General features: G+C 33.7%; 2 protein-coding genes and 1 long non-coding RNA gene across 3 annotated transcripts; all 3 read left to right on the top strand.

Moving 5' to 3' along the window:
* The first annotated feature begins 13,560 nt into the window (after positions 1 to 13,560).
* LOC104098277 (protein SYM1-like) lies at positions 13,561 to 15,683 on the top strand. The gene is made up of 4 exons (XM_009604971.4): positions 13,561 to 14,109; positions 14,575 to 14,803; positions 15,058 to 15,182; positions 15,275 to 15,683. Exons 1-4 carry the CDS (start codon positions 13,798 to 13,800, stop codon positions 15,356 to 15,358), a joined length of 750 nt encoding a protein of 249 aa, XP_009603266.1. The 5' UTR covers positions 13,561 to 13,797; the 3' UTR covers positions 15,359 to 15,683.
* Positions 15,684 to 16,138: 455 nt separating this feature from the next.
* Positions 16,139 to 17,739, top strand: LOC104098276 (protein SYM1-like). Its single transcript, XM_033656647.2, has 4 exons — positions 16,139 to 16,465; positions 16,901 to 17,129; positions 17,381 to 17,505; positions 17,598 to 17,739. The coding sequence occupies exons 1-4, from the start codon at positions 16,154 to 16,156 to the stop codon at positions 17,679 to 17,681; spliced, it is 750 nt and encodes a 249-aa protein (XP_033512538.1). The 5' UTR covers positions 16,139 to 16,153; the 3' UTR covers positions 17,682 to 17,739.
* A 1,715-nt stretch (positions 17,740 to 19,454) lies between these two features.
* On the top strand, positions 19,455 to 21,621 carry LOC138909085 (uncharacterized). The gene is made up of 2 exons (XR_011415603.1): positions 19,455 to 19,772; positions 21,117 to 21,621. It is a non-coding gene; the product is annotated as an uncharacterized lncRNA (long non-coding RNA).
* The last annotated feature ends 572 nt before the right edge of the window (positions 21,622 to 22,193 follow it).

Below are 22,193 nucleotides of genomic sequence, written 5' to 3'. Positions count from 1 at the left end.
CTTTTATGTAATTTTCTTTAAATTTAATGTTAAACTAAAATTACACCTCACGTCTCACATTGCTGATAACCTGTAAATGATAGTAATAAAAAGACCTGACAATTTGCTTTATATAAGCTCCCCTAATAGCATGTTCATTGTCTTCTTTTGCACGAGCGGATGCAAATAACCAACCAAGAATACAATTACGATTATAAATTAATTGAAGTGTGATGATTAATCTTCTAAAAATATTTGAAGCACTTTATTATAAATGTGAATAGCATAAACAGACAAGTTTAAATGAAATTTGTGCGAAAAACAATGCTTTAATATGGTACTTCTTGAGCTAAATGTGGTTGAAAAAGTTTGTTTTGGACCCTTTATATCCTATTCACATTTGAAATATATCTTGTCCACAATTATTAGAATATTTGATTGGTCTTTAATTGTTACTGTCATCATAAATCTGACGAGGAACTAAGCTGAGCTAATTTTATCACAAAACAAGATTATAAGTGAGTCGATGGAATTAAAAGGGATGAAAAATAATTAATTAAGAAAGTGATTACTCCAAAAAAGTTGTAACGACTTCTGAATATTAAACTTTTATAACACATCAAAAGCACGTCAATGATAAAATTGAATATGAGAATTACAATTGTGCTTTTAATGGGACAAAATTGAAGAATTTATTATAAGAAAAATCAAATTATGGTGGATGTCTACTCTTCCTCCATGATCTTCTCAAATGCTTAATGACATATCCAATGACATATTTCTATGTTTAATGACATATTTTTCTTCACTTTTCATGCTTATATAAAGGCCTTGTAATAGATAGGAAAATACACACAATTGAAGAAGAAATAAGAATCTCTCCTATCTTTCTCTCTATATCTCTTAGCTTGTTTTTCCTTGTTCTATATTGTTACTTTGAGCTATATTTCATAATACGTTATCAGCACGAAATCTCTAACCTCAAGGTTAAATTCCACTTCTGTGTTACAGGCACGTCTTTATGCTATAGCAACAAGTCCGAGCTTTAAACCAGATAAGTTTATGCCAATATTTGGAATAGGCAATTGTCTGGTTATTAGAAAATTAGTATTTATGTGGTTGCTAAGGATGCCACCTTGTTAAATTTTCGTGAACTAAATAATAGGTGGCATGCGGTATACTAAATAATCTACAAAATTAAAATTATACTTTATTATGTATGCGTATGGTTTTACCTTATAATACGATTTTAGTATGCCTAGTATAATGATTATACATTAGTTTACTGTCAAATATAATATAATAATAATACGACTATTCGTAACTATTTTATTTTAATAAGATAAAATATCAGTACAAGAAGTATGTACTGCACCAAATTTTTCATTGATGATAGTTTTTATCAAATAAACATGTTGAATTATTTCTATATGGAAAGCATATAGTAGTAGATAGTAGACAAAGATTTATCCCCTATTGTTTTTTATTTCCTGATTAACCTAAAGGTTCTGATATATCTCTTTATTTTTCTAGAGAGTACAATAATTAGTTTTCACAAAAGTGCATGGTAACTAGTAGTACTATATTATTCTATTTTATATATCATTTTTCTTTAATGTTCTTGTCATATCACTTTCATCTTGAAGTAAGCTTATTGCAGCAAAGACTATATATGAATTTTTAATATTATTTTGTATTTATATATATATATATATATATATATATATATATATATATATATATATATATATATATATATATTTGACACTAATTACTTAGTTGATTTGAGTAAACGATAGTCTATTGTTGAGAATTATATCCAAATGACATTATGAAGAGTTTAACTCAAGAGGTAAGCATTTTCTTCGTATTTGAAATTGTTTTTGTCCTCTGCTATTAATGATATCAACTTCAGTGAGTTCAAGTCGCAATGCACCATGAGGGTAAGACATCAGGATCAAGTCCTGATGCTCCATGATGATAAGAGTTGGGTTTGAGTCCCAATTCATTATGACCTAACATGCCTTTATATTGGTAAGACATTGGGTTTGAGTCCCACTATACCATATTGATGATATAATGATAACTAAAGAAAAATAATATATTTTTCATGAAAAGGCATGAATATTGTCCCACTTGATTTCCTCCATTCTTGAAGTGAATGTGATAGCGGAGCATAATAAGTCTAAATGAAGACAAGTAGTTGAACAATGAACGTGGACGTTCCAAAGATCAAAACAATAATATTCATCACTATGATTATAAAATGAGAACAATAAGGGTTCTCAAAATAGTTCTTCAAAATGTTAAGGCAATATTTACCATCAAATTGGTATAAAAAATAATAAAGCACACCGCTGATTATGATCCATTCCTTGAAGAGAATGTGACTTATAATAAGCATTGAGAATGCAAACTCATTCCTAAAGGTGAATGTGGCAATATGTGATAAAAGTAATGAATAAAGACATGCAATGCATGATTAGATGAATACCACACAACTCACCTCTAAGGGAAGTTTGAGTGAAATAAAGAGAATAAATATTATTGTGTGGTTACATGAATATGTCATTGGTCGTGTATATATGATACGCCAAAAAAATAAATATTTTGTTGTGCCTTATAAAAGGTTATTAAAGCAAGAAATGATTTTGCTTATGATGATTTTGACCATGACAATTTATTATGATATAATTTTCTCCGTAAATGAGACATTTATCATATAAATGGTGTGACAAAAAATCTTGTAGTACAAAAGTTATTAAGAGCTCCGGAAAAATTAATTTGTTACTACCCGGATGAATAAAATTATTCACGACATTGATATTGTAAAGTCTCAAAAAAAACTTTTTGAGTTTTAAATGTATAAGTCAAAGTGGTTGGCATATTGATACTATAAATATAAATAAAAGGAATATTGAATATCTTCATATTTCTATAATCATAACGGGTACATGAGATAGACCCACATATTGTCCTGTGGACTGAATCAGCTGTACCATGTACTGTTTGAGTTCAAAATGCCCAGTGATATCAGGCTTCACAATAGCCTGAGTCATATTCGCAAGATTGGGCCTTGCGGCTTCAATTACCGGACGCTCTTCATTGCCTGCCATATCTATTGGCTGTGGTTGGACTGCGATGTCCAAATCTCTTTCTATTCTCGTTCTAGCTTCGTGTTCCCTTCTCACTCTATGTAGTGTTCGTTCGATTTCTGGATCAAGAGGAATGAGGTTGTTTGCACTTCTACTCCTCTGCATTCGAGAGAAGACCCTGCGTTGACACAAACCAGGCAAACTGAAAATTAAAACTTGAAAACAAATATCTAATAAAAGCTTAACTTAGTCACGTAGCTAATTTCTAAGTCCCCGGCAACGGCGCCAAAAACTTGTTGCGACCAAACACACTCACGCAAGTATACGCGGTCGTCAAGTAATAAAGTGACTCAAAGTCGGATGTCGAACCCACGAGGACTTATGATTAACTATTAACTAAATTAGCCTATCTTAATTATCTAAACAAGAATTAAATCTAAAAATATTTTATTCCAACTAATTAAATAAGAAAAATATAAATAATAGACTTTGAACAGAGAAAGAGCAGATTTTAATGATATCAATGTAATGAAAACGATCTAGGGTTATGGGCTATCTAACAATCCTATTGTATTCTTCAATTGAATTGACCGACTAATTTATCTAGCTTATTGGTTGACAGGGTTAATATTGCTCATAAGAATCTGTCGAGTTCTTACTCGCCTATTCAAGCTAACCTAACGCCTATATGTCTATGGAGTTAGAATCAACAAGAACGCATTTATAATTCCTGTAAATCAACCAAGCAAGGTAATTAGGTATATGTCTATCCTAACCACGAATCCGTTCCCCGATGCCCGAGTTCAAGAACTTGCCCTACTCAATCCTATATGCAATATAGAATTCCCACTTTCGAGTTCAATTCTAGATTCGTAGATAATATTCAATTGGTGATCAAGCAATTAAATAATTAAGCGCAAGATTGAATAAATAAACTAATATGATAAATCAAGAAGTCAAAATCAATATCCGAATAACAATAGTCATGAAAGAACCACAACCCTAGAACGTGAAGTTTAGCTCCACATAGACATGGTAGCCAAACAACAAATCATACAAAGAAACATAAAAATTACTAAGTTTGGTGGGAGAAAGATGAAACTTGATGAATTCCGGCCTCCACAGCTTTGTCGTGGCTTTTTCCCTCTTCCCAATCTGTTAGATAACCTAAAAGAGGCCTTTTTGGCTTATATATTGCGTACAAAAGTCGTGGGCCAAAGCTCTCCTATTCCTAGTCCAAATCGGCTTCAGGGATTGATGCTAAGGTGGATGCGACGCATCCACCTTGTCCTCCATTTCAATTTTTGCCTGCGAAGGTGGATGCGACGCATCCACCTTGTCCTCTATTTCTCAGCTTGCATGCGATGGTGGACGCGACGCATCCAGCTTCACTTCTACTTCCCAGTTTCGCATGCGATGGCAGACGCGATGGCCCAACTTCACTGCTAAGGTTGCATGCATGATGATGTTTTCCTAGGTTGGATGCGACGCATCCAACCCTTCTTCCTCTAGCTAAACCACCTTTTCTTCATATTTTGCACTCCGAACACCTTAAATCGTCACACATAACTTAATTAGTCATCAAACCAATAATTACACCATGTTGGGTGTTTTAAAGATTAAATAACATCAAAAAGTGGTTAAAGCATGGGCAAAGTAACATCAACACAGATCGAAATATGCCAAACATCAAAATCCAAGTTGGTTTAGCAAAAATTATATGTCTCCAATTATATCTAAACCATTGGTTATGAGAATAAAACTGCCAAAATAAAATTTGGTATGTGATGTATTATTTAATATACAACAATACTTGTACGCATTTAGCCAAGTTATGATAAGTTCTCCCTATCACAATCGGTTAAGGGTCAAGAACCAAATAATTTCTATCTAAAAATATAAATGTGCTATATGATTTAATTGTTCCACCACAATGCACAAATATGGATCCCTAAATAAGGCTAGGGATATGTGTTGGTGATCCCAATAATAGGGGGAGAAAATAGGCAGCTGAAAAAGTAATGGATGTAATGAATTATTATGAGTACATCTAGATCTCCGTACGAGAAAATGTGAACTTGAAGTTCAAGTGATAATTCATTTGCAAAATATTGCTAGATGTATTTGCTGACCCAAAGCTAAATGTCATATTCAGCTGCTAATGCTCCAAATAAAATAAAATTCATAATGAATAGAGTCTATGACATGCATAAAGCATAATAGACTAATCGGTTCCAAATATAAAATTCCTTGAAGAAGGAGGAGAGCAAATGTTCAAGATGGTCATAATAAGGAGACAAATGCTCTAGAAAAGCACCACGACATAACACTTCATAAAACCTCATGGGAGAGGCTCAAGCACCTGAAAATAATGAGATAAAGAGATATCAATAAGTTATGTCTTTATTAGGTAATAATAGAGCCGATATAAAATGATCGTCGACAATATTGTTAATATAATGTAGCGCTCAATATTATTAATATTGACGAGGATCTTGAGCTCGAATCTGTCATGAAAGTTGGACAGATAAATGATTGGCCAAATGAAAAATACGCAATGAAAATTGATTTCACCTGAAAAATATGAAGTTGGACGGATAGTCCCAACACGTGGAAGTATAAAGCTAGTTGAGGTATAAATGTGTTCTTGTGCGAAAAGAAAAAAAGGTCAAGTCGATAGACATAAAGACGACTTGAGTCACAGGAAGATTTGTAAATATCCTGGCATTGATTATATAGAGACATGTTCTCCTGTGGTGGATGTCGTCATTTCAAGTTTTAATTTGGCAATACAAGAAAAACGTGATATGCGTATAATGAAAATCATTGAAGGATTTAAATTATTTTGAAGCATATTAAGGTTTCCAAAAAATTTATTAAATAAATCTTCAAAAATCCTTATACGGATTGAAACAATCAGGGCGTATGTGGTATAATCGCCTGAGTGAGTACCTGTTGAAAGAAGGGTACAAGAATGATTCAATTTGTCCTTGTGTCTTTATAAAAAGATCTGGATCTAAATTTGTTATTATCGGCATGTATGTTGATGATTTAAATATCATTGGAACTCCTAGGGAGCTTTCTAAAGCAGTAGACTATTTAAAGAAAGAATTTGAAATGAAAGATCTTGGAAAGACAAAATTTTGTCTTGGTCTACAAATTGAGTATATGAAAGATGGAATTTTTGTCCATCAATCAGCATACACTAAAAAGATTTTAAAGCGATTCTATATGGATAAAGCACATTCATTAAGTGCCCCGATGGTTGTGAGATCACTCGATATAAATAAAGATCCCTTCCGACCTCATGAAAATAATGAAGAGCTTCTTGGTCCCGAAGTACTATATCTTAGTACAATTGGTGCACTAATGTATCTTTCTAACATTACAAGGTCTGACATAACTTTTTCAGTTAATGTCTTAACAAGATATAGCTCTGCTCCTATAAGGAGACATTGGAATGTAATCAAACACATATTATGGTATTTAAAAGGGACTACCGATATGGGATTATTTTATGACAATGATTTCAATCCCGATCTTGTTGGTTATGTCGATGCTGGGTATTTATCTGACCCACACAAGGCTCGATCTCAAACAGGCTATGTGTTTACATATGGAGGCACTGCCATATCTTGGCGATCGACTAAGCAATCAATCGGGGCTACTTCATCTAATCATGCTGAGATAATTGCTATTCATGAATCAAGTCGAGAATGTGTATGGTTGAGGTCTATAATACACCTTATTCGAGACAAATGTGGTTTGATGTGTGACAAACTACCCACAATTTTGTATGAAGACAATGCAGCATGCATAGCCCAATTGAAGGGAGGATTCATAAAACGGGATAAGACAAAGCACATTCACCAATGTTATTTTTCACACATGATCTTCAAAAGAATGGTGATATCAATGTACAACAGATTCGTTCAAGTGATAATATGGCTGATTTGTTCACCAAATCTCTACCGACGTCAACCTTCAAGAAACTAGTGTACAAGATTGGGATGCGAATGCTCAAGGATGTGAATTGATGCTCTCATCAGGGGGAGTTAATACGCGTTGTACTCTTTTTTCCTTACAAGATTTTGTCCCGCTAGGTTTTTCTTGCAAGGTTTTTAACGAGGCAACCAAAAGGCGTATTTCTAAACATGTGTACTCTTTTTCCTTCACTAGGATTTTTTTCCCATAGGATTTTTTCCTAATAAGGTTTTAACGAGGCACATTATCTATGGACATCCAAGGGGGAGTATTATAAAAAAAATCAAATTATGGTGGATGTCTACTCTTCCTCCATAATCTTCTCAAATGCTTAATGACATATTCAATGACATATTTCTATGCTTAATGACATATTCAATGACATATTTTTCTTCACTTTCCATGCCTATATAAAGGCCTTGTAATAGATAGAAAAATACACATAATTGAAGAAGAAATAAGAATCTCTCCTTTCTTTCTCTCTATATCTTTTAACTTGTTTTTTCTTGTTCTATATTGTTACTTTGAGCTATAACAGAATTTATTTAGTCTTGTAATCCCTTCTATAGGCCGGATGTGGCTGATCCAATCTAATCATGAGAGCAAAGGGCAGAGATGAAAGCACCGTGCAAGATCAAGGATTGGAGGCAAGCTTTATTTCGAGCTTTTCAGGTTCACGGACTTAAATCTAAGTATGGGTACACCAATGACACTAACAATATCCTTTGTTTGAGTATCCTGTCTTTCTTTTGAAAGGTTACTGCTGGTGCATCCGTGGCGGAGCCAGAATTTTCGTTAAGGGGTGTCAAAATATATAAAAATAAATATTTCAGGAAATTAGGGGGAGTTATATACATAATATATATATATATATATATATATATATATATATATATATATATATATATATATATATATATATATACATATAATTTATTTTTTTACCTAGCTACATAATGTATTTTTTCCGCAAAGGGGTGTCATTTGACACCACTTCATGTAAGGTGGAACACAAGTACAGAAATAAATATTAAATTCCTTAAGATTGTTATTCCCGGTCAATATTGCTGTATTTGTAAATATTAATTCTGCAAAATATAAGTTAACGTAATGAAACAATAATAATAAATTCGAGCCCACTGAATTCACAGTGTTTCCTTAAGGAATTTAATCCCCTCCTAGTACCCAAGGTAATGGATTATTTCCTCCCAGGATAGAACGAATAACACACTGGTGTAGCGGTACTTCAAACCCCAGTGTTTCGGCGAACACAAAGTTCGGTAGCAAATCACACTTACAGTTGCTTTGTTTGAAGTTAAAAAACAATGCAGAACGAAGGAGTATATACTCAGAAAAACGTATGGAAGTTCTGAGAGGAAGGAGTGCAATGTATAGCCAATTTGTTGAGCGAATTGTATGTTGAGTTTTTTTTTTCTTCAACATTTGCTGCTCATATATATAGCAGCCAAGAAGGAGTGCAAGACCAAACGTCCACCCTTCATGGTGGATCAAGCATTACATATTTGTGGAGCAAGCACTTCATATTTGTGGAGCAAGCACTTCATGGTGGGAAGACCATTATCCGGCTGCCAAATTATCAATACACGGATTGGAAAATATCCGTTTACAAATACGGATAATCTTACGTTAATATTTACTATTAACAAATAAATTTGGTCCAAAAAATTAATCAATCAATTGACCAAATCCGAAGCCGTAGCCGAGCCGAGCGAGCGACGACGACGACGGCGCGAGGCTTGCTTTCTTCTTAACTCTTTAAGAGCTACAAGAAGAGCAATTATATATATACCCACCAAAAATGTCTTCCACTTCCAATATGGGACAATGTCTCATTGTTAAGAGGGGAAAACTTAAAATTTTACTCAAAATTTCATTTTCCCTCCATTTCCCATTCACCCTCATTTTAAGAATATTACATCTTAAAAAATAAAACCTCAACAACTATTGATCATAGTGACAACTTTAAGATATCATGCATACTACAATCAAGTAGATAAAAAAGTGGGGATAAATAAAATTAATAAATAGGACGAATTACGGAGGGACAAAGAAGAAAGCAGAAAAAAATCAAGTAAATTGAAGAGACGACAGAGAATAGCAAGAAGACATTAATATGACTACAACGACTAGAGAATAACAAGAGTATCAAATTTTTTTCCCTACCTCATCAAGCCAGGACGATTGGCAGGATGTGTTGAAGTATAATTTTCACTTTTTTTATTTGTTTCACCTATTTTTTCTTGGGCATTATAATCTAAGAGTGAGAATTAATTTCGATTTTTGCTTTGTTGACCTTTTCTTGCGAAATCTTTATCGTATGCCTTAACTTTTTTTGACCGAATCTATAAGATAACAAGCATTTCTATAGAGTTAAGCTCCAAACCTCGACATGTCTTGAGGATTGGTATATAGTTCCAAACCTGGAACTTATTGGACTATACAATTATAGTGGAGTTATATGTTAGTGAAAATTAATATTCGTCATTTGAAGTGGGAGGAATACGCACACCTTAATTAGCTAGCTAGATGGTAGCGAAAAAATGGCTGGCAAATAATCAATACTTGAGTGCCAAAGCATGTTCCCTCTTAATATTAATCATATAACCAGATGAGATCTTTAGGATAAGACTGAAAATCAAACACAAGAATTGAGCAAATGACAACTATAACCAGGTGGATCCGAAGAAGGTGGAAGCAGTACAGAGTTGGCCTAGACCATTATCAGCTACGAAGATTCGGAGTTTTATTGGTTTGGCGGGGTATTACCGTCGTTTTGTAGAGGGATTCTCATCTATTGCAACACCTATGACCAGGCTGACCCAGAAGGGTGCTCCGTTCAGGTGGATAGAGGAGTGTGAGGAGAGCTTTCAGAAGCTCAAGACAGCTTTGACTACAGCCCCAGTATTGGTATTACCTACAGGTTCAAGGTCTTATACTGCATATTATGATGCATCGCGGATTAGTCTTGGTGCGGTATTGATGCAGGAAGGTAGGGTGATTGCCTACGCATCCAGACAATTGAAGGTGCATGAAAAGAACTATCATGTCCACGACCTTGAGTTAGCAGGTATTGTTCATGCCTTGAAGATTTGACGACACTATTTGTACGGTATCCCTTGTGAGATTTACACCGATCACTGGAGTTTGCAGTATCTGTTCAAACAAAAGGATCTTAACTTGCGTCAGCGGAGGTGGTTGGAGCTGCTTAAGAATTATGATATCACTATTTTGTACCATCCGGGGAAGTCCAATGTGATGGCCGATGCCTTGAGTCGTCGAGCAGATAGTTTGGGGAGTTTAGCATATCTACCAGCAGCAGAGAGGCCATTGGTGTTGGATGTTCAGGCCTTAGCCAGTCAGTTTGTGAGATTGGATATTTCTAAGCCGAGTCGAGTATTGGCTTGTGTGGTCTCTCGATCTTCTCTTTATGATCGTATCAGGGAGCGTCAGTATGATGACCCCCATCTGCTTGTCCTTAAAGACACGGTTCAGCACGCTGATGCTAAGGAGGTCACTATTGGGGATGATGGTGCATTGAGGATGCATGGCAGGCTATATGTGCCTAATGTAGATGGTTTGCATGAGTTGATTCTCCAGGAGGCTCACGGCTCGCGGTACTCCATTCATTCGGGTGCCACAAAGATGTACTAGGACTTGAGGCAACATTACTGGTGGAGGATGATGAAAAAGGACATAGTGGAGTATGTAGCTCGATGTCTAAATTGCCAGCAGGTGAAGTATGAGCATCAGCGACCAGGTGGGTTACTTCAAAAGTTAGAGATTGCAGAGTGAAAATGGGAGCAGATCACTATGGATTTCGTTGTTGGACTCTCACGGACTCAGCGGAGGTTTGATGCAGTTTGGGTGATTGTGGATAGGCTAACCAAGTCAGCTCATTTCCTCCCTGTGATGACTACCTATTCTTCTGAGCATCTGGCTCGAATTTATATCCGCAAGATTGTCAGGCTTCATGGCGTACCGGTATCTATCATCTCTGATCGGGGTACGCCATTTACATCACGGTTTTTAAATATTCATTTACACTGACATATAACTGTAAATGAATATTTAAACTGACTAAACAGTTATATGTCGGTGTAAATGAATATTTGAAAACTGACTAAACCGACATAATCGTACCGTGCCGAACCGATTTTTAGTTTTTTTTAATAAAATCGTATGTTTTTATATAAATCTATAACTGTACCGATAATTATGGTAGATTTTTTATTTTATAAAAATAAACCGAAAAAATATTGAACCGTCAAATTAAAAAAAAATAGATTTTGCAAAATATTTTTATTTTTTAAAAACTAATGCATATGTAGTCCACTGCTTTAGGAGAGTTTTTTTTTCTAGTTTTTTAAAAAAATATTTTTTTTTGTTTTTACAAAATAAATACTTTAAAAAAACTGAAAAGACTTAAAAATATATATTTTGCAAATTCCTTTCTTTTTCTAGTTTTTACAGAATATATATTTTTCAGTTTTTAAAAGCATTTTAAAAAAAATAAAATTCCAGGGCATTATTGATCCATTTTGAATAACACAAGGACATTATTAGACTCATTTTATAACGGCAGGATCATTTTTGGATTCAAATTTAAACGGAGGTTATAATTGATCCATTTCGAATACCACAAGGTCATTTTTGGGCCTTTTCCCATTATTATATACCAATGGGTCTGACCTGACCTCGTCACTACTCGACCGGGGTTAGGCTTGGCACTTACTGGGTACCATTGTGGTGTAATCATGCTACTCTTCTGCACATAGTTTTGTGTGTAGATCCAGGTACTTCTTATCAGCCCCGCTACTAGCTGAGAGTGCTTGCTATTGTACGGAGACTTTAAGGTACATCTGCCGCGTACGCAGACCTCGGAGTCCCCCTCTATTCTTTCCTATGTCATTTACCTTCCGTACTTCTTTTGTTAGACTCTGGTGTATAGAGATACTAGTTTCCTTCTGTAGCTTGTGACTTATGATGTTTCAGGTTTTGGGAAGACTGTGTATTTATAGAGTATTGGTTATTGCACATGCCGAACGACATTGATACTAGTTATTTAGTTATCCACTGTTGTTAGTTGCCAAGTTTTACTTTTGTTTTGTTATTTTTCCGTAATTTGTTAGGCTTACCTAGTCGTAGAGACTAGGTGTCGTCACTACGTTATACGGAGGGAGTTTGGGTCGTGACAAGAACTCAATACCATAAAAGATGGTTGTTGTTTCTTTTTGACTTGAGATCTCATTTCTTTCAACATATTTTAATTCTTTGAATCTTTTTTTTTGTTGGTAATGTCCAGTTAGGAATGGGGAAGAAATCGCTGCAAGGTTGAAGCGCGACCTGCTCCCAACAATGATTAAAGGACTTATGTACTGGCCAATGTGTGATTTCTTGACATATAAAGTAATCCCCGTCCATTTGAAGGTATTCACATTTCATAGTCTTGCTTCATTAGAAAAATGCTCACTTCAATTCCTTCTATATCATTCTAATAATGTGGTAATGTTCTTTGGCAGTGTTGATTAATAGTTCATTTTTCTATGCGTGGACTATATATTTGACGTACGTTGCAAGTTTGAAGAAAGCTGATTAATTTGCACGCCCTGCTTTGGATGTTTCAATGTATTTTCAAGGATAGAATCAAATGAAAATAACATCAATCAGCTGAGAGATTAACAATGTCGGACTTTTTACAAGCTACCTCGCCATTCTTTACCATTTAGATTAGACCAAAAGATGTAGCTCTTCCCAATTGGTCATTTCCGTGATCAAGATGTCACAATTCAAGTTGCAGTGCACGATATTGAAATTTCAGTGCTTATTTGAGTTTTTCTTACTCCTTGATAATTATGTGAGGAAAAAGTTATATAAAAAAATATATTTGAGAATCACTTTGATTTTTATTCACTAATAATTCCCTTATCGATGAACGAACAGAAGTTTCCTGTGGGGTAGTTTGATTGTGATATTAGATAAATTAATCACAATATAAAATTCTATGTAAGATAATGTAATGTTTGGTTGATCGCATAAAAAAGAACATTCGTCGCATAATATAAAGTCGGTTTGTCATTGAGACACAACTAATTGACTGAATGACAATAATATTGTACAAGATAATTGGTAGAAATCTCCTTCGGAGTCGTTTGGTTCATCCCGAGAATCATAATTCAAAGAATATTTATACGGTGATTACTAATAAAGTGATTGTTTTACGATAATTAATAATAGTGGATCGTTATACATGAATTTATTACTTTAAAAGAGCAATTTTATATGTAAATAGTTAATGTCAGTGTTGCTAATATACGAATTCTAATTAAAAATAACTCTATAAACATATTTTATCCTATACAGTGGACTATGCGATCCAAGTGGAATTATATGTTTGCGGAAATTAATATTCTTCATTTGAAAAAAAAACAAACAAACAAGGACAACTTAGATATATGTGGGAGCCAAAGCATGTTCCCTTTCAACATTACTCCGATAATGAGACGAAATTTTTGGGATTGAAAATCAGACACGAGAATTGAGCTATTGAGCAAACGAAAAAGTCAAGTGAAACATATAGATCCAAGTCAAAGTTTTCTCCCCTTTTCTAGCATCCTTAAAAAGCAGATCCCCACCATTTTTGGTTCCCCCAAAGGCTATATAACGTTCTCCATAAGACTAGGAAAAATCACAAAACAGAAATTTCTGAATTAAGAAAAAAATGGGTATCGATTTACTAGCCAAGTTAGGCAAACATAGCATAGTTCATCACTCACAGCGTCACTTTGTTTCACACTATCAACAATGCAGAGCTTACTCTGCTCGATCTATGAACACTGCTGCAACTAAAATCCCTAAAACCCATTTTCTTTCATTTCAAACTTTTTTTCGCAAATCAGTTTCATCTTCTGAATGTGCAAATACCAAGATGGGATTCTTGGCATGGTATTTGGGAGCTCTTGAGTCTCGTCCAATCATCACCAAATCTATTTCTTCTGCTATTATATATGCTGCTGCCGATGTTACTTCTCAGGTACTCTTTTTCCTCAATTCTGTGATGTTTTTAATTTTGTGGTTGGCATGTAACAGGTACAAATAGAGCAAAATTAATATAGCTAGATGAATAGATGATCATACCCGGTCAGAGATGTATTCGATATTTAAATTTGATAGGTTGAATATTTATGTTCTCACCGGTCACCATTGAAGCGTGCCTTTGCACTTTTACAATCATGGGTTTAGAACTTAATATTTGTTGAAATTTTAGTAATTTTCACATAGTAAATATTATGCTTAGTATCGAAAATATTAAGTTCGGTTAATATGTGAAATTATACAGTAAATCCATCTCTATAACCAATCCTAACAAGTTCAGAATTGTGTCAAAGTCGTAGTTGTTAGTTATGATTTTACAACTTTGATTTGATCAGATATTTAAAAATTTGAGTAAAGTTTGAATCTTTTTTGGTGGTATAATGATGTGATTTGTATTTGTCAGATGGTTACCAAGTCTCTTTCAGATTCTCTAGATATAGTAAGGACTCTGCGTATGGCTGGTTTTGGATTGATCATCTTAGGAACATCACAACATCTCTGGTTTAACTATATGGGGAGGGTATTACCAAAGAGAGATATAGTTTCTACCTTGAAGAAATTGTTGATAGGACAATTTGCTTATGGGCCTCTAATTAATTCTGCTTTCTTCTCTTTCAATGCCGCTCTACAAGGTACACATTTGTTTCTTTTCTATTTCGTTTGATTTTTGCATAATTCTTACCTTTCTGAAAGTGGAGTAGTTTAACTGTTATCCAATTATATTATTTTCTTGATTAGTATATGATATTGTGAACCACTGCAAATGTAATGCAACTATAGAACTCAATACCATAAAAGGTGGTTGTCTTTTCTTTTCTGACTTGAGATCTCATTTCTTTCAATATTTTCTAATTCTTTGAATCTTTTTTTTGTTGGTAATGTTCAGGTGAGAATGGGGAAGAAATCGCTGCAAGGTTGGAGCGCGACCTTCTCCCAACGATGATTAAGGGACTTATGTACTGGCCAATGTGTGATTTCTTGACATATAAAGTAATCCCTGTCCATTTGCAGGTATTCACATTTCATAGTGTTACTTCATTAGAAAAATTCTCACTTCAATTCCTTCTATATCAGTCTAATAATGTGGTAATGTTCTTTGACAGCCTTTGATTAATAGTTCATTTTCCTATGCGTGGACTATATATTTGACGTACGTTGCAAGTTTGAAGAAAGCTGCTTCTGATTAATTTGCACGCTCTGCTTGGGCGTTTCAATATATCTTCAAGGATAGAATCAAATGAAAATTATATCAGTCAGCTGAGAGATTAACAATGCTGGACTTTTTCCAAGCTATCTCGCCAAATTTTACCATTTAGATTAGACCAAAAGATGTCTCTCTTCCCAATTGGACTTGTCCGTAATCAAGATGTCACAATTCAAGCTGTAGTGCATGATATTGAAATTTCAGTCCTTTACTGCTCAATTGAGCTTTTCTTACTCCTTGATAATTATGCGAGGAAAAAGTTATAAGAAATATAATTGAGAATCACATTGATTTTTATTTGTTAATAATTCGCTTATCGCTGAACGAAAGTTTTCTAGTGGGGTTGTTTGATTATGGTATTACATCAATTAATCACAACATAAAATTTCACGTAAGATAATATAATCATATTTTAACCTATACACTGGACTATGCGATCCAAGTGGAATTATATGTTTGCGGAAATTAATATTCTTTGTTTGAAAAAACAAAATAAGGACAACTTAGCTGTATGTGAGTTCCAAAGCATGTTCCCTTTCAACATTACTCCGATAATGAGATGAGATCTCTGGGATTGAAAATCAGACACGAGAATTGAGCTATTGAGCAAACGAAAAAGTCAAGTGAAACATATAGATCCAAGTCAGAATTTTCACCCCTTTTCTAGCATCCTTAAAAAGCAGATCCCCGCCATTTTTGGTTCCCCCAAAGGCTATATAACGTTCTGCATAAGACTAGAAAAAAATCACAAAACAGAAACTTCTGAATTAAGAAAAAAATGGGTATTGATTTACTAGCTAATTTAGGCAAACATAGCATAGTTCATCACTTACAACGTCGCTTTGTTTCTCACTATCAACAATGCAGAGCTTACTCTGCTCAATCTATGAACACTGCTGCAACTAAAGTCCCTAAAACCCATTTTCTTTCGTTTCCAACTTTTCTTCGCAAATCAGTTTCATCTTCTGAATGTGCAAATACCAAGATGGGATTCTTGGCATGGTATTTGGGAGCTCTTGAGTCTCGTCCAATCATCACCAAATCAATTTCTTCTGCTATTATATATGCTGTTGCCGATGTTACTTCTCAGGTACTCTTGTTTTTCTCAATTCTGTGATTTTTTAAATTTTGTGGTTGGCATGTAACAGGTACAAATAGAGCAGAATTAATATAGCTAGATGAATAGATGATCATACCCGGTCAGAGATGTATTTGATATTTAAATTTGATAGGTTGAATATTTATGTTCTCACCGGTCACCATTGAAGCGTACCTTTGCACTTTTACAATCATGGGTTTAGAACTTAATATTTGTTGAAATTTTAGTAATTTTAACATAGTATATATTATGCTTAGTGTCGAAAATATTAGGTTCAGTTAATATGTGAAACTATGCAGTACCGATTGTGTCAAAGTCATAGTTGTTATTTATGATTTTACTGCTTTGATTTAATCAAATATTTAAAAATTTGAGTAAATTTTGAATCTTTTTTGGTGGTATAATGATGGGATTTGTATTTGTGAGATGGTTATCATGTCGCCTTCAGATTCTCTAGATATAGTAAGGACTCTGCGTATGGCTGGTTTTGGATTGATTATCTTAGGAACAACACAACATCTCTGGTTTAACTATATGGGGAGGGTATTACCAAAGAGAGATGTAGTTTCTACCTTGAAGAAATTGTTGATAGGACAGTTTGCTTATGGGCCTCTAATTAATTCTGCTTTCTTCTCTTTCAATGCCGCTCTACAAGGTATACATTTGCTTCTTTTATTTCATTTGGTTTCCGCATAATTCTTACCTTTCTGAAAGTGAAGTGGTTTAACTGTTATCCAATTATGTTATTTTCTTGATTAGTATATGATATTGTGAACCACTGCAAATGTAATGCAACTATAGAACTCAATACCATAAAAGGTGGTTGTCGTTTCTTTTCTGACTTGAGATCTCATTTCTTTCAACATTTTCTAATTCTTTGAATCTTTTTTTGTTGATAATGTTCAGGTGAGAATGGGGAAGAAATCGCTGTAAGGTTGAAGCGCGACCTTCTCCCAACGATGATTAAGGGACTTATGCACTGGCCAGTGTGTGATTTCTTGACATATAAAGTAATCCCTGTCCATTTGCAGGTATTCACATTTCATAGTCTTGCTTTATTAGAAAAATACTCACTTCAATTCCTTCTATATCAGTCTAATAATGTGGTAATGTTCTTTGGCAGTCATTGATTAATAGTTCATTTTCCTATGCGTGGACTATATATTTGACGTACGTTACAAGTTTGAAGAAAGTTGCTTCTGATTAATTTGCACGCTCTGCTTTGGATGTTTCAATATATCTTCAAGGATAGAATCGAATAAAAATTGCATCAATTAGCTGAGAGATTTACAATGCCAGACTTTTTACAAGCTATCTCGCCAAATTTTACCATTTAGATTAGACCAAAAGATGTTTCTCTTCCCAATTGGACTTGTCCGTGATCAAGATGTCACAATTCAAGCTGTAGTGCATGATATTAAAATTTCAATCCTTTACTGCTCAGTTGAGCTTTTCTTACTCCTTGATAATTATGTGAGAAAAAAAGTTATAAGAAATATAATAGAGAATCACATTAATTTTTATTTGTTAATAATTCGCTTATCGCTGAACGAAAGTTTTTTAGTGGGGTTGTTTGATTATGGTATTACATCAATTAATCACAATATAAAATTTTAAGTAAGATAATATAATGTTTGGTTGGTCACATAACAAAAAATATTCGGAGTCGTTTGGCTTACTCGGGAATCAAAATGCAAAGAAAGTTTATACGGCAGTGATTAATAATAGTGGATTGTCATACATGAATTTGTTACTTTAAAAGAGAAATTTTATCTTTTAATAATAGTTAATGTCAGCATTGCTAATACACGAAATCTAATTAAAAACAACCTGTAGACTGGTGAGCCTGTTTGGATGGTCTTAAAAGCTGGTCAAATCAGAAATCAGACCAGCTTTAAAGCAGTTTTTAACTTGTAGAAGTGTTTGACAACCAAAAAAAATGGTTTAAAAAAAGTTAAAATCTGCTTAAAAAAAGTCAAAATCAATAAGTTGGAAAATTTAACTTTTTCGAAATTGGCTTAAAAGCCATATTGCTTTGACCAAGGATATTACATTCTTATCCCTTATAATTGTTCTTAATCCTGAAATTATCCCTCAGTAGAAAACCCTACAACATACTATCTTTTCTTTCTCCATTCTTGTTGCAGCAGCCTCTGCTTTCTTCTTCGTCTTCTTCCATAACTTTCCTCTCTTTTCCTTTCATTTTTTTCTTTACACTTTCATTCATTATTTTTCCCTCTTTTTTCTTTCCTTTCTTTCTTCCCTCCCTTTCCCTTCACTTTCCTTATGTCAGTTCTAATCTTCGTTCTTCATCTTGCCTTTGCTACTGTCATTCTCCAATATTTATCAATTTCTTGAAGTTCTTAACATGAGACAAACAGTAGTTTTTTAAATAATGTTTGATACATTCCAATATTTTGTAAATATTGTTCTTTTAACTTTTTTTTTTTGGTTCCATAACATTTAATTTTTCTGGTCGTTGAATCCTTCCTTTTTTTTTAAAATTGGTGTAGCTATATTCTAAAATCAAATCATTCATTGAATTTATGCGTTACCCCTGAATTTGAAACTATGAACAGAAAATATAATATTATAGTCATCATCTTCTTTATAATGTTAACAACTTTAAGAATATTTCAGTCATTTTAACCAAAAAAAGAGCTGACCAGTACTAGTTTACCAAATACTTCATCACCTTGTTTTCAGTTTAAACACTTTTATTCAAATATATAATTGCTTATTTATAAAATAAGTTTCATCACTTATAAAATACTTTTAAGCAGTTAACTTAAAAATTATTTTTTTTAAGCCAATCCAAAGGGCTGTGTGTCATGTGGTGATAAAAAATCTAGGACGCCGGCATTGGTGATGTTGCAATCAGCAGAGAACGGTCATTGTCATAGGTTGTGAACCGGGTCGGACCTGCCACGTGTCAAATGTTGTTTTCTACTTATAACCACCAAACGTTATTTACTTATTTCTGCAACAAACATCCCGCTCCATCTCCTTCTCTTCTTGAGAAAAATAGAGAGAAGAGAGAGAGTTCGGTTTGTATTTTGCTTTGTTTTTTCCGATCTCTGTTTCTCCTTTCAGATTCCCACATACACAAATTCTATTAAGGAAAAGGAAAATCTTGCTTCATTTGTTTCGTGAGCTAAACGTTTGGAACTTGGTTTGGAATTTGTTTTGTTCAAATAATCATCAGAATAAATGGTGATGGAGTTGTTGGACAAAATGATGGTTCCTATGCGCAAAGTTTGGACCAAAGTTTCTAGACGTCTCCGCATTCGTAAAAATGGTCAGTTCTCATTCCTCTCCTATTATCCTCCATGCACAAACTTTATAATTTCTGTCATTAGGGACGGATCCCGCCTTTCCGTATCGGATTCATCTGAATCTAAAACTTTCGACGTGAAATATAAACATATGTGTAAAAATTTACTAACAAATTGTAGATATGAATGCATAATTTTAAAGATATAACGAGTTTAATTCTAAGAATATAGTTTAAATTTTGGATTCGCATATGTTGTCATGCTCATCAGGGGCGGATCCAGCACAATAACTACGGGTTCCCGTGAACCCAGTAGCTTTTGTCTAGATCCTGTATTTGCATTGAAAAATTCATTAAATGTATAAGAATATTTAGCTTGAAAATCAGTTCGATAATTCAGTTATTATTATATATTAACTTGAGTTTTTTTAGGAACCCATACATTTAAAATTCTAGATCCGCCTCTGATGTTCATGTATCTATTTAACGGAAAGAAACAAAATAGATATAAAGATTGATACAGTATATTCAAACTAGTTTATGATTGAGTTGTAATTAATTAAACATCCCAGGGAAACGAAAAACCGAAGTCTAGCCCAAGTTATGCAATTTCAATTTATTTCTTCGGCACTTTGATGTTTTCAGTTGATTCTTTTCTCTTGCTTTTATCTAAGGCCTCTGCTTTTTGCAGTCGAAAATAATACTTAATTTATGGTTTTGCTTTTTAATGGGAAAATAAAGTCGATGTCTTTTAGGGAATAACTGAAATAAAATTGATTTTGATTGCTTTTGGAAACAGAAAGAGGATTATTCTTCACTAATCATTGTGACTGCGCATTTCTTTCTTTAGTTTCTCTTTTTAACAGAGGTAATATTTCAATTTTGGAACCCTTCAAATCGACTCATTTCTCCTCATTGTTTTATTTTTTTCAATCATTTTCTTTTTGAGAATTAATCCAGCAACAAGTTTGATTGCCCCAAATGTAAATGAAAATAAGGTCAAAACAATGATGTTTGGTTTGTGATTGGTTATATATGCTGAGTTGCTGACTATGCACTCTGTCACGTCATTAAGAAATAAATAACTGCTTATTCTTTAGGCAACCAGATTAACGATGGTGGTTATTTCTTAAGACCCCACAAGCTAGTAGATAATTAAGAATATCAGTGTTGATGTTGCTCGTGGGGTATTTTCATTTTTATTGTTGATTAAATAAACTCATATGCGAGACGAATCTAAAAAACACAATCCTTCACTCAAGGGATTAAAAATGATCTTTTTTCACTATTAGTATATAAAAATTAAACTCGTAATCTAAATGTACTGATGACCACAATAATTATCACCCTTCAAACTTTTATTTATAGGGCTTGTAAAGCTTCGCCGTGATGTGAGGAAATGTGAATATGAAGATGTTCATATTTTGTGGGAGATGCTGAAAAGGAATGAAACAGGGGATGCTACTACATCTGCTGCTGCACGCAAAAAAGTTCGGTTTTGGGATATTTTTGATTGGGCAAAACGTGCTCCGTTCATTTGCCGTAGCATGTGACCGTATGTTTTAATTGTAATTTCTAGCTTTTATATGTCATATCCCATGTAGTTTTAGCACGTCAATATGGATTAATTAGTGATCATGTGGATTATGAGAGCTGGTTTTAGTGGTAGTTTAAAAGCTGCATGCATGAATATCTTGGAGTATATATGTATAATCTCTGTTGGAGATGGATGTGATGTTTTACATATAGATATTTCTGGTATCTCAAGTGAAATATATAAGCTAAGTTTGTAGCATGTAACTTTGTATACATCTGTACTTACGTGGTGATACGTATATCTATCTGTACATAAATGCATATATGAATTAGTCTACCTCTGAGGTGCTTCTACATACTCATTTTTCCTTTCTATTTGGTGGGAAGTGAATAGCTTATTGTCTATACTTAAAAACTTAAACAAGTATGCATAAACTCTGACTGCCTATCCATGCAATTCAATTCTTTTTTTAAAAGGAACAAATAATGTTAACAGTGATGAGGAGGGTCTTTTTCTCAATACTCATATAATGTAAATTCTAGCGTAAAGATTCAATTTGTCCATCACACATTTTCTTTCTTTGTTGAAGTGAATGTGAATACGAACAACACGAGAATCTTGAATCCAACAGAATTTCCAACCACTTCAAAAGCTGCTTGATTACTTCATCTACTTTAAAGTATAGGACTTTATCTTAAGTATGGAATTATGAAAATTAGATAATCACCAAATATCTTTGTCTTATTGTTGTCTTCAAGCCTCTATATGTCAACAGAGGTGAGAACTAACATTGGTTAGGAACTTGCTGTAGGACCTGTAGCATTCTGAATTGAGATTTTTTACCTTCTTATACTACATATGAAACTTTATTACCTTCTTTAATCAAGTTTTAACTTAATTACATGGTC

This window comes from Nicotiana tomentosiformis, chromosome 4 (genome assembly GCF_000390325.3).
Source record: "Nicotiana tomentosiformis chromosome 4, ASM39032v3, whole genome shotgun sequence".
NCBI classification, from domain to species: domain Eukaryota; kingdom Viridiplantae; phylum Streptophyta; class Magnoliopsida; order Solanales; family Solanaceae; genus Nicotiana; species Nicotiana tomentosiformis.
Note: the sequence above shows the minus strand (reverse complement) of the source record. Positions and strands in the feature narration are given on the sequence as shown.